Below are 12,368 nucleotides of genomic sequence, written 5' to 3' on the forward strand. Positions count from 1 at the left end.
CATACATCTCCCTCCCGCCCCCATTTTATCCTCACATCAACCCTGTGAGGTTGGCTCAGAGTAAGGTCCACCCGTGAGCTTCATGGGTTAAATGTGATATTTGAATCTAGGTCTCAAGTCAGTCCACAATGGCTCTTCCAATATGGAAATATGCGTTTTAATGTAACAAATTGACAAGGACAGATCTACTCTCTCATTTCATGCTATCAACAGAAAGGCAATGATTAAGCAATCCATTCATCCCACTGTGCTTTCCATTGAAAAGTAGCAGCCTGGTTCAGACAAAATGGGAAACCACTGAGTTTACCATTATGTCAATGAACCTGCAGGAGCCATGAACTTGCCTTCTTCCTTTTCTTCCTCTTTGCTGCCACAAGGAGGAGACCGGCAGCTTTCACTTCTGCTTTTAAATAAACCACAGTTCTGAACTGTGGCTTGTTTCAAACTGGAGGCCAACACTTCATTGTAGCTGCAATTGAAGGGGGGCAGAGTTCTTCACACAACAGGAAACCACGGTTTCCCATTATGCCTGAACCAGACCAGCGAGCTGAATCTAAAGATGCCCTTCCAGATACAGAAGAAATGTGAAACTACATCCAAATTTGCTATTGCACAACAGGATGCCTGGGGAGTGCTATGTAATCCAACTGCTTCTGCACTAAGTGCACCCATGCACAGCTCTTGCAGAAGCATTTGCATAGCTGCACAATAATCTATTTTCCTTCCGCTCTGAATCCCAGCCCACTATGCTCACATGATAAGGTGAGTTCATCTGCAGTAGCTGATCTGTAACTGACATTTAATATAACAAAGGGCAAGTTTATACAAATGAATGCCAGCATGAAGCTTAGATTTCCCCCACTTTTCTCTTATGGAAGGGATGGAGAAGCTGTGGTCCTCCAGGCAACTGTGAACTCCATTTCCCATCAACCCTAGTCAACCTGGTCACTCAATGATGATGGGGAGGGACGGAGCTTCCCCAATCATACTTTAGGGCAGTGGTTTTCAACCAGTGTGCCGTGGGCAACACTGGCGTCTTTCCTTCCCTCCCTCCTCTGATGCCCTCTTGTGTCTCTGCTTCCCAAAGGCCTGCACAGATGTTTGTTGCAGCAGCTCTGTCTACAAGCTCTGCAGGTGAATGGTGCCTCTGGGGCTGGCCAGGGGGTGCTTTCCAGGCCCCTGTGGGGCAGTGTGAAGAGGCACTTCTCTTTGGCGGGGGGTGGGGGGCAGCTCAGAGACCAGGAGTGGCAGCTGTGGCCGCCCAGAGGACTCCCAAGGAGAGGGGAGGAGGCTGAGGGAACACTCCACAAGGGAAGGTGTTTGAAAAAGGGTGAGAGGCTGCCAGCTCTGCAGGCAAAGGGTGACATAAATGGCTCTTGAGCCCTACAGGGGTGCTGCAGAAAGAAGTTAGTTGGTCAAGTGAGCCATGGACCCAAAAAGGTTGAAAACCTCTGCTTTAGGGCAACCCATCTTTTAAAATGTACTCTCAAAATGCTGAAATTAAGAGCAGAGTGTGATGAAAAGTCCTTCGTTGTTCGGAATGTTGCCAGATCTGCCACCTCATGATGACTGAATATGAAAAATAAATACCACAGTCAAAAGAAAAAAAGAAAAGAATATGAAAATACCCAAAGGTCCCTTACCTCTAACAAAAAGGCCGCTATCTCTAGATAGCCATTCAAGCAGGCATAAATTAAAGGAGTGTTTCCATAAATGTCCTTTTTATTTTGTTTAGCTTTATACTCTATCAGGCACTTTACCACCTGTGGAAAAAAGGAAAAAGTGTTACCATGGCAGCTTTGAACAGTTTCAACACACGTAAAAAACAGAAGTAAAGGGTTCAAGTCCCCTGCATTTTCTCAATCTTTCTTTCTTTAGACGAAACCAACTCACATTAATGCTTTGTAAAGCACAGCCGCAAGCAAGATTATTATCGGCATGGTGAGTGCAGTTGCTCCTCTTCTGCCTGGCCCCATCCATACACACAAAGGGAGCTATCACGGACTTGGGTGAATCCCAAGGTGTGCAAAAGTGGAAACAAAATTGGGTGGGTGGAAGAGCCTTGCTGGATCAGGCCAAAGGTCACCCCTTTGTTCTCATAGTGGTCGACCAGATGCCTCTATTGGGAAGCCCGCAGGCAAAACCCAAACAAAAGATGCTCTTCTCTCCTGAGGTTTCCAGCAACTGGTATTCAGAAGCATTTACTGCCTCCAGCAGTGGAGATCTGCTGTGGAACATCTTGCCAGCAGAGATTCAGCAGGGACCTTGTCTGCAAGCTTTTAACTGCCTGCTGAAAACTCTATTTCGCCAGGTGAAATATGCAAGCAATTAAGTATGCATCCCCTGCAATGGTCTTCTTTTTATGAGTTTACTGTTTGTTTTTGTATTGTTGTAAGCCGCTGTGATGTATTTTAATGATACAGCGGTATATAAATAAGTAAGGTCGAAGAGGAGACCTCCCTGCTGCAACCCGTACCTGGAAGTGCCCGTTCTGGCTGGCGAGGTGGAGAGGTGTCGCGTGGCGAGCATCCTTTGCCTCCAGGTTGGCTCCGTGCTTCAGTAAGAGGGAGACCAAGTCCGCATGTCCATGGAGCGAGGCCACGTGCAGCGGCGTCAGGCCCTCTTGGTTTGTGATGTTCACTCCGAGGCCGTTGGAGGGAACTCGGAAGAGTTTCTATCGGGAGGAAGAAAGGGAAATTCCATCAGAGCCTCCTCAGCTGGCTGACTCCCCACGTACCAGACAGAGAACAAGCAAGCAAACATCCCACGGCAGCCACCGCCTGGAATTCAGCCCTGCCTTGGAAACTTCAGAGTGCTATTTGTGTGCTGAGATGATGCAAATGTATTGGTGTAAACTCACCATGATTATGAACAGTGATTTATTAAGTAGTAGTAGTAGTAGCATCAACTGCCTTAAACTACTATGAACATTTAAAAAACAAACAAACCCAAACCAAACAGGACTTGCCCACAGGCTTACAATCTAAAACATCACAACCATTGCTGTATGATTTTCATAGCTTAGTTGGCAGAACATGAGACTCTTAATCTCAGGGGCATGGGTTTGAGTCCCACATTGGGCAAAAAGATTCCTGCACTGCAGGGGGTTGGACTAGATGACCCTTGGGGTCCCTTCCAATTCTACAGTTCTCTGATTCCATTTGGTTAGCAAGGGAGAAAGCAGCAGCTGGGAAATCAAGAGCAGAGGCCTTGTTACTTGTTTACTCTCCCACAGGCAAAGACTCCTGGAAGAGGAGTGGAATGCCAAGACAGGGAAATTGTCCACAGGGAGAGGAAGCAGTGGCAGAGCAAGCCGATTGGGTGCCTGGGGCACTGCGCATGCCCTGTGCCCAGGGGCATTGCCAGGCACCCGTGGGGCGGGGTGAGCCAGGGCAGGACACTCTGCTGGGCCTCCGAGGAGCCCGCCTGCCTCTTCCCACTCAGCTGCCCTACAACTGAGGGGGAGGCAGCAGGCGGACCATTTGGGCAGTGTGGAGCCTGCACGCGCTCAAGCCATCGCGTCACTCCCAGGTGAGTGCCGCCTGGCATTTTGTCACCCCCCTCGGTGGTGACACCTGGGGCAGCCCGCCCCCACTGCCCCCCCTTCCTCCGCCCCTGAGAGGAAGGTGAGTTGAGGACAAAGTGCAAAGTTTTCTCTCCCTCCCTGCCTCTTCCAGAGGAAAACAAGCTTCTCCTGAGCAGCTGCTCAATCCTTTCAGGAGCCTGATTACCCAGGAGAGCAGCTTCATCTCAGGAGGTCGTGAACTCTGATAAGGACAAGGGGCGGAGGATGTTTCAGAGCTGGGCAGAATGAATGACAGGTCTGGGCAGAAGGAAGACGGGCAGACCTTTTGCACAGGGCCACATCTGGAACACTGGCACAAGGGGTGGCAGAACTCCAGCTTCTCCATGCTGCTGCCAGCTTCTTCGGGTTCCTCTAGATCGTCTTCCGCCCATTCCAAAAGATAGCGCACCTGTTAAGAAACGAAGGCCGTTCTAGAGTCAGAATCGTAGGTCTTATTCTCACTAGGGTGGTTAGGGTGGCCAGTGTCCTACGTTACAGAGAACAGTGCTCTGTTAGAAAGGCTGACTGGTCAAACTCTGGCTTAAACATTTTTAAAAAACCCAGAGGAGGAAGAGCAGCCTGAGCAAGCAGACAGCTCAGCTGGCCGCAGTCTCCCTCCCTATGGTAAGATGGATTGTATTTCTATTCAGAATTGTAGCAATTGTTTCTAAATCTGCGTTAATAACCTATAACTTAGCATGTGCATGTTTCATGCAAATTAGTGTCCCCCTTTTTTAAAAAAAAGAATGTATTTATTTTCTTTTGGGAGAGGAAACCTTGGGGTGGTAAACCCGACCCTGAAGTGAACTACATCTGATGACAGAGAGACGCTCACATGAACGCGCCCTCGTGAAAAATAATCACTACACAAAGAAAACTACCATGTCATAGAGACAACCAAGCTTGAGCCCTTTCTGCTTGGATATCTCATTTTCAATATGAAGTATTGTTGTTTTGCCTGCATGGAGGAATACTGAAATTATGGCACTCCCCCTGCCCCATAGGCAGCATTTTAATTCAAACATCAATATGCCGATTATTCTGGAAATTGGCACTTACTGATTTTATTTCTCAGCGTATATTAAGCTCACCTTTCAAGGTGGGGATGGGGAACCTGTGGCTCCCCAGATGTTGTTGGACTACAGCTCCCCTCAACACACAGCCCTTGCTTTAGGTTGCTCTAGCCCAGGCTTCCTCAAACTCGGCCCTGCAGATGTTGTTGGACTACAACTCCCATGATCCCTAGCTAGCAGGACCAGTGGTTGGGGATGATGGGAACTGTAGTCTCAAAACATCTGGAGGGCCGAGGTTGAGGAAGCCTGCCTAGCCCTTCTCAGGCTTCTCGTATAGTACATTATAGACTGCACAGAAATTCACCAAAGAGATCTTGAAAGATATACAAAAACTAGTATCTTAGAAACATTTCAAACAGGTCAGCATAAAACAGATCATTGTGTTTCAAAAACCAACAGCAATTAAAACCGGGTAAGAAAAAAGCAATCTGGAATAGGTAATTGATAGAGACTTGTGCAAAAGAGACCAGGTAGGCACAATCCAGTGGGAATAGCATAACTAGAGCTGGGGGGCACCACTGAAAAGGCCCTGCCCTCTTGCTCCTTCCAGCCTACTTGACCTTACCGGTAGGCCTGTTATCACTTCAGTAGGACATCGTCCAAAGTCTCCTGTTACTTTCTCAGAAAGATAAGATAAAGGAAATCTAACATTTCACTTCCCACAAGTCAACTGCAGACCAGTTTCCCAAGGAACCATGATGTAAATTAGAAATGACTTCCTCACACTTAATCGAGTCTTTGACGCTCACCTCAGCCCAAGGCCTCTCAAATCCTTTTAGCCAGGATTGCTGAAGATTAAATGGAGGGCTTTGGGCCAGAATATACCAAGGTGCTTCCTTGAACAGCCTTTATTCCACTTAAAAAAAACAAAAACCCAACCTCAACCACAGTTGATTTTTAATCAAAGAGACAAGAACGCTGACTTTTCTCAAGAAAGAAAAGAGAATATGTTTGTCATTTCTTGTCTTTCTGCCATCAATTAATGCATACGTAGGCTTGGGCAAGTTGTCTTTGTGGGGGTGGAGGTGGGGCTTTGGGCAAGATAATCTTGGTGGGGAGCCCTCTTTTGAGTCTGCCCCCCTCTTCCTCCTTACTGCCACTGCCTCCTCTTCTAGGTGGGAATCAACAGCCCAGGAACCAGGCACAGCCCTCCACTTGAGTTCCTACTTGTTTATTTATTTCTCACTTTGCTCCATCAATTGAGCATGGGGTGGGGCACACCAGTGCCGGCATTCTTGAAGACACACCTGGAGATAAGCACCCCCTATGTCTCCTGACTTGAATCTTCTGCTTCAACTGATGTTATGGGGTTTTAATGGGCTCACTCATTATACATTTTAAATAACAGGTGTTTTAATGTTCTTGATGAATTTCTTTTACTATGTACTGTATTTTAATTATTACTATTTTTAATAAGCTGTTTTTACCCTTGTTATTTTGCTGCCGGCTTCCATTTGTTTGTGAACCACCCGTGTATTTTTTTTTTCTTGAAACAAAAAGTGCTATATAAATTATTATTTTTAAAAAGTCATGTAAAACTATAAAATCAGCAGGTAACAGAGTCTAAGCAAGCAACAATGGACTGCAACCAGCCACCTCAAAACACCTGGGTAAACAGCTCTTCTTGTTGTTTAGTCATGTCCGACTCTTTGTGACCCCATGGACCAGAGCACACCAGGCACTCCTGTCTTCCACTGCCTCCCGCAGTTTGGTCAAACTCATGCTGGTAGCTTCGAGAACACTGTCCAACCATCTCGTCCTCTGTTGTCCCCTTCTCCTCGTGCCCTCCATCTTTCCCAACATCAGGGTCTTTTCCAGGGAGACTTCTCTTCTCATGAGGTGGCCAAAGTATTGGAGCCTCAGCTTCACGATCTGTCCTTCCAGTGAGCACCTAGGGCTGATTTCCTTCAGAATGGATAGGTTTGATCTTCTTGCAGTCCATGGGACTCTCAAGAGTCTCCTCCAACATCATAATTCAAAAGCATCAATTCTTCGGCAATCAGCCTTCTTTATGGTCCAGCTAGCCTTGGGTAAATCCATCACAGCAGACAGCCAAGGATTCCACTCCACTTTCCTCCAAAACAGATCCCAACTAAAGGCGCTAAACTGGACAACGCCATGAGGACGCAACAAAGAAGGTGAAGTAAGACCTTTCCACCTCCCCCACCACCACAGAGTAGGCACAGTAGGGTGCTTTCACTTCTGCTCAGTTGTGTTCACTGCAAAACATCAACTGTGTGCATTCCAGCGGTCTGATCTTCCCTACACCAGAAAGCATTACAGACCCTGCAGTGCTGGAAAGAGTATAGAGGCAATAACCCTTTCCATTCCATACTGAGACCAAGGCTCCAATAGGGAATGGCCAGCCCTGTCAGTCATTCACCCACCTCAAGAATTCAGGAATCCCTCAGATTATCCTGACAGGTCCCCCACCGGCCACCCCTCCTTCCCACAGGCAGAAACAAGACTGATCATCCCCACAAACTCCTTTCTTCAGCTGCACACATTTATCACCCAACCTTGAACAACAAGGAGTCTAGCAGACCAATCATTAGCTTGCCACAGCTTCCCAAAACATTCCCTCCCGAAGTTTCAAATCAGTGCCTTACCAAAGTTTAATCATGCTGTCTCAAATGTATCTGTTTCCAATGACAATGGATTAAGGAAGGATTTTGGTCAAAAGGTTAAATGCATTTTAAAATAGGTGCACGTGTTAAGTATCCCATGGAGCTGCTGTAATCTGATCTCACCAAGTAACACACTCTGAATGCTTTCAGAGCAAGAAGGAGTGCATTAAAACATGCAATTAGAAGGATGCTTCTTGCTGTGGAACTTGATTCTACATAGCTTCTCACTCCCTAGAGATTATGATATATAGTAAAATATTATTCACCCTAAGGTCCCAAGGCGGGTTACAACATTAAAACACAATATTAAAAACTTTTAAAACAACTTGCAATCACAGAAAAAAGGAGAGGTATATATTTCAGACCCACAAGTGTCAAAAGCCAGGGTAAAGAGGCATTTTTCTTTTTACCCCTGAATGGGGTAATTGTACCCCTGAAGGTCCAGGTACGCAGCCTGGGAGTCATTTTGGACTCACAGCTGTCCATGGAGGCACAGGTCAATTCTGTGTCCAGGGCAGCTGTCTACCAGCTCCATCTGGTACACAGGCTGAGACCCTACCTGCCCATAGACTGTCTCGTCAGAGTGGTGCATGCTCTGGTTATCTCCCGCTTGGACTACTGCAATGCGCTCTACGTGGGGCTACCTTTGAAGGTGACTCAGAAACTGCAATTAATCCAGAATGCAGCAGCTAGACTAGTGACTAGGAGTGGCCGCCGAGACCATATAACACTGGTCCTGAAAGACCTACATTGGCTCCCAGTACATTTCTGGGCACAATTCAAAGTGTTGGTGCTGACCTTTAAAGCCCTAATCGGCCTCAGTCCTGTATACCTGAAGGAGTGTCTCCACCCCCATCATTCTACCCGGACACTGAGGTCCAGCTCCAAGGGCCTTCTGGCGGTTCCCTCACTGCGAGAAGAGAAGTTACAGGGAACCAGGCGGAGGGCCTTCTCGGTAGTAGCACCCACCCTGTGGAACGCCCTCCCATCAGATGTCAAGGAAACAAACAACTATCTGACTTTTAGAAGACATCTGAAGGCAGCCCTGTTTAGGGAAATTTTTAATGTTTGATTTTTTCCCTGTTTTTAATGTTCTGTTGAAAGCTGCCCAGAGTGGCTGGGGAAACCCAGCCAGGTGGGTGGGGTATAATTTTTTAAAATTATTATTATTATTATTATTATTATTATTATTATTATTATTATTATTATTGCACTGGCTGACCCTTTCAGCAATGATCCTACGGAGTTGCCTTCTCCTGCATCAAACTATTGCTCCATCTAGCCTAAACTCCGCTCTCAGGCAGGGCTCTCTCTCATCTCCTTGCTACCTGGAAGTGCTAGGAATCAAAGCAGAGACCTTTTGAATGCAAGGCATGGGCTCCATGCCCATCACTGATTTATCAATTCAAACATTATGCCAAACCATGGTGAGCCCAATTCAAAGGCACAGCTTCCAGTGCTGACTTTGGAATGGCTTGGTATGATATCTGCATACAGCTTCACAAGACTTTCTTATTTTTTATTTATTTTAAAAATGAAGAAATCTTCAAACATACAATGGTATAATTTGCCTTACTGTCAACTGCTGCTTGTCACCATTTTAAAAGGCTTCTGGAGAAAAAGATAGCAGGGCTCAGGCAGTTTTCAGTCATCACAGGAGACAGTAAATATTGCAAATTATAGGATGGAAGCAGCAAGGCTGCTGCTGCTGTATGGAAAACGAGGTATTACAGATCAAAACAACCCCAGTTGCTTTCACATTTCTGTAAGTCATTACCCAAAAAAAATGTGTTTGTTGGCAGTTTTAAAATTGCCATGACTTTTTGTTCAAAGCTGATACTACTATTTGAGGAAAAAACATGGTTTTGTGTTTGTAGCACAGAGCAGGATGGTGATGTCTGCAACACATCCAGGATAGAAGGTTAAGACATATTCCTTCTGCTTTGCATGCCAGTTTCCGACGAGAAGGGCATTTTTGATATGGGGGAGCATTCAACAATACGATTTTGCCACCTGCATTCTGAAGCCATTCAGTCCCAGCAGGGGACTTGCCACATGCTCTTCCTACACATGGATATACACTCTTCAACAGTTAAATTAATACAGAATGTACTACGAGGCAGTCTAGTGTTGTGCATTTAATTCTAATGCATTTTAGATGAAGACCCAGAGTGTTCAAAGGAGGTGCAGCCTTCTCTAATCCTGGCATTTAAGGTCTCAGAGGAACCAAGACTGCCTCTCTGAGATGTTGAATATTCTATAATGTGCGTAAATGGCTGATTATATGATTTCACAGCAACACAAGAGGCACCAAGCTTTTTAATCTTTTTTAATTAAAAAAGCATGTTACTCCTGCAATCAGAGGGAGCATGGCAAAACAGGAAGCTGCTTCAAAAACAAAGGGGAGGAAATGTGTTATGTATGCAGAAGTGTTCCCTTAAGTGCAAAGCTCCATTGCCAGCAGTCCTTTAACTAAAGGGCGTTGTGTTACTACCCCTGTTCTAGCCCCCACTACAAATGTAACAAACCCCTTGTTGGGGCTCTGCCCATCCTGTCAGGAATGAGCGGCAGCATCCACAGTCTGGTCTGACCCCCTGGTCCTCTGAGCTTTTCTCACCTGGGCCTCAGAAACAGGGGGGAAGGAGTGAAAGGGTGCCCTGATTCTCCTACTTGTTCTCAGCAGCAACAGACTGCTGCATGCTGCAACTGGCCCAATTCTGCCTCAGGCTTCCAGCCTTTCATAGGACTTCTGGGCTCTTCCTGCTAATGGGGTCATGATTCCGTTGTCACAGCAAAGCTACAGGGAACCAGGCAGAGGGCCTTCTCGGTAGTGGCGCCCGCCCTGTGGAGCGCCCTCCCATCAGATGTCAAAGAGATAAACAACTACCTGACATTTAGAAAACATCTGAAGGCAGCCCTGTTCAGGGAAGTTTTTAATGTGTGACACTTTGATGTATTTTTAATCTTTGTTGGAAGCAACCCAGAGTTGCTGGGGAAACCCAGCCAGATGGGTGGGGTACAAATAATAAATTATTATTATTATTGTGGCACGGAGGTACCTCCTTAAAGGAAATGAACCTGTTTGTTCCACTCAGCGGGCTGTTTTGCTTTCCCCACCCACTGAAGATAACAGGTGGCTGATGCAGGAGGATATGGTCCAGGTTGGCCCCACAGGAGGATGCAATTTCCAGACACTCCCATTATGGGAATAAAAGCATGTCACTGTTTGGTCACCTTTAACAGCTGCACACTCTTACTGTTATGCTCGTGGAAATCTCTACCTTATAAAGTGCCATCAATGCATGCAAACAAGGTAGCACAAAGCATAAGAGATCTTACCATTTCAAGGTCTCCATCAGCAACTGCTCTTAAAAGTTTCTCCACCTATGTAATGAATACAGCCAGAAGAAAAAGAAACGTTTAGTTGTACTACTAGGGTATTTGGGTTCTTTCAACCTTGCTGATACTTCCTCTTGTGCCTAGGTGTTGCTGTTTGGGCTACAAAAGCATCTACACCCAGAGAATCAGTTCACTAAATAGGATGGAACTGCATGTGATGTGGCACTCGCATCCTTCCTCAGGCCAAACATCTCCTTGTCCTTGTAAACAGTTGTAGGAAAGGGTCTAGTGATCATGTTGTAAATTTGGCTCTTCTTTCCATCTTGCAAGCAGGAAGCAGAGAGTGACCAAGTCTAGCCAAGGGGGGCTCTGAATGAATCACAAGTGAGTAACATGCATCCCCCCAACCTCACTTGAGGCAGTTCCTGATACCTTCTGAAGCTGCCCCATCCTTCCATCCCATGAGAGTTGAGCTGATTCCTCTTAGTTTCCTCCTTGCTTTTGCTGGCTTTTAAGGTGTTTTTCCCCTTCTTGCTATGGGGTCTCAGAACAAGTGGGAGTTTTCCCCTGTAGGAACAAATTGGCCAACTACTGCCATATATGTATGTATAGCACACTAAAGTCAAAAAGAAATTACTTTCGCTCACTTTCCAGAACAAATTCTTCTGCATGCTCATTTGAGAATAAACCATCAAACTCAGTAGGGTTTACTTCTGAGCAGACATGCATAGGATTGGGAATTCTAATCTGAGGTAGCCACAGTGAAAACAGAAGAAAGGCTATCTTTATTCTAGATGAGTTAATCCAGAATACTTGTATCTGGCTCTGACAATCATTGGCTCCAGCCACCAATGGCATGCGGCCTCTAATGTGGGGGTGGGGGCATTCATCTGTTGACAGAAACAAAGGTTGTCAAACTCTGACATTTTCACAGAAAACTAAGATTCTCCAGCAAAACAAAAACACAAAAACCCTCATTTTAAATTTAGAGGCCATTCTTGGCTTAAAATACAGGATCAGGCACAATTCCCACCCCCACTTAGAAACCACTTTCTTACTCAATAAGATGCAAGTGCAACAAATTATGGCAAATGGGAGTGAACTGATTTTGGATTAAACGAAGAGGACGTGAGCTCTAGAAGCTAAAAGGTCTAAGACGCAGGTAATCTCTTTTCCCTGACTTGAACTGAAGCCTCAGCCTCTTGATGGTGACAAGTTCATATCTTAAAGGCGAAAAGAGGAGGAGCAGCAAAGCACAAAGGAAGCGATCCTCAATCTCACACTGAATGACTTTTTTTTACATGCATTACAGTGGTACCTTGGGTTAAGTACTTAATTCGTTCCGGAGGTCTGTTCTTAACCTGAAACTGTTCTTAACCTGAAGCACCACTTTAGCTAATGGGGCCTCCTGCTACCGCTGCCGGAGCACGATTTCTGTTCTTATCCTGAAGCAAAGTTCTTAACCTGAAGCACTATTTCTGGGTTAGGAGAATCTGTAAACTGAAGCGTATGTAACCCGAGGTACCACTGTACTTCTCATTTACAGAACAGCAACTTTTGGCTGGTCTGTACCCACAACAGAAGAAGCCATTGCGACCTAAAGGTATCTCACACAGACAGATCAAAATTCAAAGGTAGTCCTGGGACAATAATGATGGGGACAGAGCATCAACGTTTTGCCTTACACTGGCTCAGACTCTCCATCCATTTAGCTCAATATTCTCTATTCTGACCAGCAGTAGTTCTCCAGCATTTTCAGGAAAG

At 45.9% G+C, this 12,368-nt stretch overlaps 1 protein-coding gene across 7 annotated transcripts in view; it reads right to left on the reverse strand.

The window, feature by feature from the left end:
- ANKRD27 (ankyrin repeat domain 27) overlaps positions 1 to 12,368 on the reverse strand; it is a 68,381-nt gene that overhangs the window by 7,089 nt on the left and 48,924 nt on the right. For all 7 annotated transcript variants that reach the window (XM_053400306.1, XM_053400309.1, XM_053400311.1 and 4 more), the window contains 4 exons: positions 10,605 to 10,649; positions 3,849 to 3,974; positions 2,477 to 2,674; positions 1,644 to 1,763 (listed from right to left, as the gene is read on the reverse strand). In XM_053400306.1, the coding sequence (XP_053256281.1) occupies positions 1,644 to 1,763; positions 2,477 to 2,674; positions 3,849 to 3,974; positions 10,605 to 10,649 (489 nt within the window). The remainder of the gene's footprint in view (positions 1 to 1,643; positions 1,764 to 2,476; positions 2,675 to 3,848; positions 3,975 to 10,604; positions 10,650 to 12,368) is intronic.

Source organism: Podarcis raffonei, chromosome 8 (assembly GCF_027172205.1).
Source record: "Podarcis raffonei isolate rPodRaf1 chromosome 8, rPodRaf1.pri, whole genome shotgun sequence".
Classification (NCBI taxonomy): Eukaryota; Metazoa; Chordata; class Lepidosauria; order Squamata; family Lacertidae; genus Podarcis; species Podarcis raffonei.